Raw genomic sequence first — 6,794 nt, 5'->3', positions numbered from 1 at the left:
TATAAACTCATATGAGAACTTTCCATAGCCAAATATTATGTTGCATAAGGGAAATGTAATTATAATTTCTTGTAATTTGTACAATGTCTCATACATTAGGTTTTAAGTCAGTGAATGTGCCAAACAGGCAGAGATTGGGGTGAATATCCTATTCCAGAGCAGCCAGAATCAATAGAGGTTTTACACTGAGGGAGTTCCATTAGTTCCTTCCAATTTGAACCTCTGCTAATATGCATTCAAGTGAGGAGCACCTTCCTAACAGCCTCTGATGCATGTGTTGGTAATTTCAGCTGCCATGGATTTAGGTGTTTATTAGCATTTAATTGTGGGTGAAAACACACTGAATTTGAACTTAGAGGTGGCTGGCATGCACACTGACCCAAAGTTTTCACCTTCACTGGATAAACAAATGAGTACAAGGATTAATGGATTTAATTAATCTAGAGCTGTAATAGTGCTGGCGTGGTGCTCAGGTGTGTTTTTGTCATCTTGGCTGACTTTGAAGATGGTACTTTAAAAATATTAACCAAGAGCATCTTCAGCGTGCATGGGGCACTTCTGGGTGTGCAGGGAATGGTTCCATAGTGAAGAAAGACAATTTCTTCCATAATTCCAGTGTGTAAATCAATTTGGGTTTGTTCAGTTTATTTGCTTGGTTATATTGGCACTTTTATAATACTCTCAAAGTGTCTTGCAGTATTTCTCACTTGTGGCTTTGCTGGCTTCCTGTCAAGTCAGTAAGTGAAGTAGAATTGCAGGATGATTTCTCTAGGCTTTCAGTGGCATTTGAAATATCTCTTATAGCCACCTGGTAGAACATCTAAAAAATCATTTAGCTCCAAATATTATGTGAATTTAAGGGAGTGCATATGGAGTGTTTTACTGAAAGAAACCAAAGCACATAAAAAAAATCCAAAAAAATTCCAAGGACCATAATTAGAAGATACTTAAGGGGGGATAAAATGCTAGAAATATTTGTTCAGTTCTAGTGAGCTGTGACCAACGTTTTTTGTCCATAATCCTTTCTGTCCCTATTGCCCCCAAAAGAGGAGGAAATGGCAAAATAAAAGGATATAATAAAAATGACAGGTGCCATCAAAAGCAGTCTCTCTGAAGGAAGAGATTCAAGTATATGGCTTCTTCTGAGCATTTGAGATTTGGCAGCATATTAAAGAGAAGGCTGAAGGAGGTAGACTGAAAACATTATCTTTTTCTTGTTACCTAAGAACAAGGAGCCATTCAATTAAATCAAAAACAACAGAGTTAATTTGATAACAGGAACTGTGTCTCTTTGGATGTTTTCTGTTTGCAGATTTTTGCCACAATGTGCCATTGAAAGGGGAAGAATAAAGAGGCCAAGCTTAGACCAAGAATTTGGCAAAATATGTTTTTCCCCTATGGTTGCTTAGGGAATGTTTGGCGATACAGTTGGCCATGAACTTCTGAGGCTGAGGAAGGAAGAGGGGAAAACTTCTGGCCTGTGGAGGATAAAGACTAGATGAACAACATGTTGGTACCAAGGGCACACTTTCTACATGCAGGGGAGAGTTTCTCTCTCTTCAAAATAAAGTATTTCTATTGATGCTGTTCTGTGTGGAAGAGAAAAGCAGAGGCAATTGATGTGGGAAGAAAGAAGAGGTGTGTGTGAGTATGGGTTGGCCCCAGCAATCTTAGCTCCAGCACCACTGGGGAGAAGGGTGGTCCCCATTCCCAGTCTTCCAGTGATCTCCCTAGGGAACATTTCTTCGTGTCATGGTGCTGATCTGTGTGTGTCTTCTTCAACTGAGGAAGTGAAAAAGCAGATGGCTGATGTCAGAGTGCGTTTGCCCTTCAGACTGTATTTACCCTTTTCTCAGATGAGAACACGTTGTGTATTTGTTGTTAATTGTGTATCATAGAGGTTAATTTATTTGTAAATATAATACTTACATAAGAGAAGTTGTAGCTGCAGCAGCAACGTGGGTGTAGAGGTCCAGAGGCAGAGTATGGTTAAACTTCCAGGCAATCCAGTGACCAGGGATGGGCTTATTTCTTCTGTGGCCTCAGTCAGACAACCTGCTGCTTCCTGTGCAGCAAATACCACTGATGTGTTGCTCCTGTGCAGGAGCTGTGAGGTGGCAGCTCAGTGGAGCCATCCCTGCTGTCTTGACAAAACGCCTTTTAAATTTTTTTTAACATATTGATTCCACTGTGCTGCTGCTGGGCTTGAGGAAGACTTTGCCCACTCTGGGTTAAATGCAGGTAGATATCAGAGACACTGTGTGGTCCCTTTTAGAATGGGCATTTCTAATCAGCAACTGAGGCAATCTAACTGGGAAAAAGAGCATTTGACTTGGGGAAAGCAACTGGAAAAACCTACAGGAATAAGTCTGCTCCTTGGTAACAAAATCTCAAAGCAAACAAAATAACAACAACGGCAGTGGGTCCTCGAAGTGAGAGGGGTGGAGAATAACAGGAAAGGAATGGGAAGCAGTAAGTGCCTTGGGAAGTGGATGTTGAGCTGGGCTCTGCCTTTATTTGCAACATCTTGGCTCCAGCAGGTTTCAGTGCAAGTAGGCGAGCCATGCAGAGAGCAGTAGCAGAAGATGAGTTGTTTAAATGACTCCCAGCAGTGTGTTTCATAATGTTTTGTGCAAACGTGTTTAGCCCAATAACTTCTGTTGCTGGCACATGATGTAACGCTGCCAGGGAGGCTGTGCCTGCCTTGTCAAGATGTTATGGGGACAGGGAAGGGCCTCAGTGAAAGCTCCCAGCTGGTGTGAGCAAATCCAGCCATGTCTCCTGAGGTTGTGCAGGGCATTAGGTGCTGCTCCAGCACAGCCATCCCTCCATTCCCAATCAAAATGGGCTGGCATTTATGTCTTTTCTCCTCCCTCTGTAAATCTGTTGTGCTTCAGCCTGAGTTCAGTAAGAAATACAAAGGCATGGTGGGTCTTTCTGTGTGAAGTCTTCCTCTGTGAGGTTCAGAAGACTGATTTTACATATTGGTGCTGTAAGGGAAAAGAAACAATTTGAGTTTGTCCAAGTGCACTTTGATATTGTGGCTGTGTTGAGCTAATAGATCTACTCTAACACACATTCCTGTTTGGGCAAAACCTGTTATTGCCCTGTGAATGCATGCAGTGCCATTAAGCTTATTAATTTATTGTGTTATAATAATGCTGATATTCTTTATTTGCTAATATAAATGGGGGAGGAAAGGATTGTGCAGCTTTAGTTAGACAGCAATGCAGTTAAGAGAATTTTTGTAGATTCCTGAACACTCTGCAAGTGTGGCAAGGTTAGTCATAAAGTTATTTAAATAAGTTATTAAGTAACTGGTTATGCAGCCTCATTCAAATTAATGAATGCAAGAGTAGATTTCTTTGAAAGCAGGCAGTAATTTCTCTGTGTGCATTAATCTAACAATTGTGTTTCTGTTGCCTTTCCTGGTGTTTTTCCTAGTAATCAGGAAAACAGTGGGAAGTAATTTTTTGTTGATTATGCAATAGTTAGAAGGTAAACATGCTGTGAGTTTAGGAACAGCCTCATGTAGTTAATGGGTGTATATTTCTGAGGATGTGGGTATGTACTGAAACCTCTGTGTGTGTGACTGTAAAGGAGTAAATCTGCAAGTTTCACCACCTTTTTTCTTACTGGGTTTTGATGATGATTTGACCACCTCTTTTCACAGAATAAGGATGATTGCTCAGCTGCTAACCACGGAAGAGTCTGTCTGTGAGGATATTCCTGTGCACAGAGGTGTCCCTGTTCCCTTACGATGCACATACAGTGAGTGATTTTATTTTAGCTCTTATATTCCTGACCATCCCAGCTGTGTAAATGCTCACTGTGAATCAGCTCAAAGATGAGTCCACCAGTAGGTTTTCAAAAGTGATCCACCCATCCATTTTTGTATTATTTTTCTCTTAATTGCCTATTTTACAAGAAAAAATAATTCTGCAATTTTCAGTGACAGTGGGTTAATGTAAGGGAGTGTTTTGGGGTCCCAGTTGGGTTTCCTCTAGTTCAATGTCCTCTCTTCAGCCTCAGCTACTTAGTTTTTACATATCTGCCAACAACACATCCTGTAAGAATCCACGTAGCCTTGGAAATAGTCAACAAAGCCCTACATGGCCTGAGAAAGTGGCAGCAGAAATGTCAGTGCCAGCTTTGCCAGCATGTTTTGTGTGCTTGCATTATCACGATTTAACTCCCGTCAGTAAGCTTTGTACAGAAACAGTTTCAAACTGGACAAATCTCAAGTTTTCACAAATCAGGGCTTGACAGAAGAAGAAATGTAATGTCCCCTCTTAGAAATAATGAAGTAGTGGGCAGACATTGCATTTTTGTGTAGGAATAAATACTTGCTCTGGCTGTTTTCCTCCTAAATAATCAAACCTACCCACCAGATTGTATTTGGAAGCACTTACTAATGTGACATGCTCCGTTTTATCTGTTCAGAGAAATGACTGAAAGTTTTTAAGATGAGACAACATGAATCATAGTCTTGAGCGGCTGTTCACTTTTCTGATTGACTTGCCTCCTTCCTACGTTCCTTTTAGTCACCCTGGGAATCGCTGAAGCTGTTCTGTGCAGGAGGCATTGCTGAGATTCCCCTTGCAGCAATGGACTTGGACAAACAATCTGTGTGGGGATCCCTGAAACAGAAGACGCGGCCGTTCCTGCGAAACCTGAGCGTGAGGAAGACGAAGAAGAGGTCTGGCAAGATGCTGGAGAGGAAGGGCCGCTCCTTGGACCGCTGTCTCAGCGTGTCCGTGCCTGACATGCTGGAGGTGGACACTCTCATGGAAGAAGAGGAAGAAGAAGAAATTACTTACTCCAATGCTCAGGTGTTGTCGAGCCGCTCCCCCAAGAGCTTTTCCAGGTCTGTGGTGTCCCTGAAGAGCAGAAACGCTTCGGTGAAGGCAGCGGGAGAGGACTGGCTGTGGGCGTCACAGCAGAGGACGCGGACGGAGGTGACAGTCACCCCCCCAGACATGCAGGATGTGGGCATTCACCTGGTGTCCTCACGAGGAGCTGAGGCTGTGGGCAGCCCCGTGTCCGAGGGGAAGAAGAGGAGATCCAGCGAGGACCTCTTTGAGCTGCTGCAGAGCTCCCGGCTGAGCGCCGCACTGAGCGACGAGGGGACAGAGGTGGGTGCTGGAGCAGCAGTGAGGCTCAGCTGCCATCTCCTGTGGGCTCCTCGTGCTTCTCCTTAGTTTTCTGGGTTAAAAAGGGATGGAGGATCCAACCAAGGCCAGGCTGGACAGGGCTCTGAGCAGCCTGGTGTAGTGGGAGGTGTCCCTGCCCATGAGATGAGCTTTAAGACCCTTTCCCACCCGCACCCTTCTGTGAGGAGGGGGCTCTGTTCAAGGAATGAATGAGCAATGCAAATAAGCCTAAACTTCTGATGATATACACATTATTCAAGACTAATTCAGCTATCCTTCCTGTCAGTCTGGAGCTGCAAATAACACTGTTCCAATTTTTTAGTTCTTTTATTATTCTTCTGTTATTTGTAAAGATACCTGAGATTTTTCAGATCTGCTGGAATTACTTGCTCAAATCAAAAGTTGTTGCAGTTCTCTGAGCTCAGAATTGAGGTGCTGATACATTTGCTTTCTAGTTAATATAATTACCAGGATTGCTATATAGCACAATCAATTTGCCATCCACCCACTGAAGGCTCTGATGAAGGCAATAGGTGAAAGATGGCTGTGAGCAAAGTGAGCTCTGCCTGTACCTGGAATTAACCAAAACAAGTACAAGATGGGGAACAGAACATGTAGCATCATTCTCAGGACTGTTTTTTTTTGGGTTTTGTGGTGATGATTTAAGGAGGTGAAAAACTAAAATGTTTTCTCTGCGCTGTCTTGTCCCCCTTTCCTTCCCCCTGCTCTGTGCTCAGTATTTGTGTCTGGACATAAATGTCCCAGGAGGATCAGACGCCAATACTGTCATGAAACTAATTCCTGCGTGGCCTGGGCAAATTGGGAATCCTTAGGAGCTCTATGATAGCTTCATTGTGTAGACAGCAGGTGAAGATTGTGGCTGCAGGAAACACTTCAGGCAAAATTTGTTTTAGTTAGATTTTGCAGAAGTATGTCTGCTCCTGTTGAGTTCTCTCTGGGAAGGTTACATTCTGAACTTTCTGAGGCCTTTTTCTCATTACCTGATTGTTTCAGTTGTGGGAGCTGCCTCTATTGTCGTCCAAGATGCCAGAATGGGAAATGGGCGTTTTTTGTTCCAAGTCTTCCCTTGGGAATAGGGATTTCTCATGTTAATTGTTTTTTACCTGCACCTTCTAAAGGATGATTAGCATTGATGTGGGGAAAGTGGTCCTTTCTGATATAAACTGCTTGTTTTGCATCTCAGAGGCCTGTGTATTCCTATCAAATGGATGTTAGCTCCCAGTCTGTTGTGATGCAGTGTCAGACTAGTGGTTACTGACCATCACTTGCGGTTTAGGGTTGCTAAATTGTTTACATATTGGTTTCATCTTGCTAGAGGGTTCATTATTTTGAGGGGTACTTAAGAAAAGTAACTGAAATAGTACAGTGCTTTGTTTCTGTGCTCAAACATTACTCAAAAGTTGTAACACTTCACTTGGTATATGATAAGTCTATGGATTCAGTTTTTTCCTGCTGTTGTATGCCAGAAACCCTAATCTAAGATCTACCTCAGCACAACGAAGTTAATATTAAGTCCTGCTTTGATTTTGGGTGAACTGAGTGTTCTAGGAGAATGAACTACCTGTATAGTGATGAGATAGCTTAACCTCAAGTCTGGTTTCATCCAGATGCACAGATGAG

The 6,794-nt window shown here is 42.8% G+C and overlaps 1 protein-coding gene across 1 annotated transcript in view; it reads left to right on the top strand.

Annotated features, from left to right (window-relative positions):
• The first annotated feature begins 3,673 nt into the window (after window positions 1-3,673).
• MCTP2 (multiple C2 and transmembrane domain containing 2) overlaps window positions 3,674-6,794 on the top strand; it is a 103,405-nt gene continuing 100,284 nt past the window's right edge. The window contains exons 1-2 of the mRNA XM_005426048.2: window positions 3,674-3,771; window positions 4,545-5,135. Of these exons, the coding sequence (XP_005426105.1) occupies window positions 4,608-5,135 (528 nt within the window). The 5' untranslated portion in view covers window positions 3,674-3,771; window positions 4,545-4,607. The remainder of the gene's footprint in view (window positions 3,772-4,544; window positions 5,136-6,794) is intronic.

The sequence above is a fragment of the Geospiza fortis genome, unplaced genomic scaffold (genome assembly GCF_000277835.1).
Source record: "Geospiza fortis unplaced genomic scaffold, GeoFor_1.0 scaffold330, whole genome shotgun sequence".
In the NCBI taxonomy this organism is placed as follows: domain Eukaryota; kingdom Metazoa; phylum Chordata; class Aves; order Passeriformes; family Thraupidae; genus Geospiza; species Geospiza fortis.
Note: the sequence above shows the minus strand (reverse complement) of the source record. Positions and strands in the feature narration are given on the sequence as shown.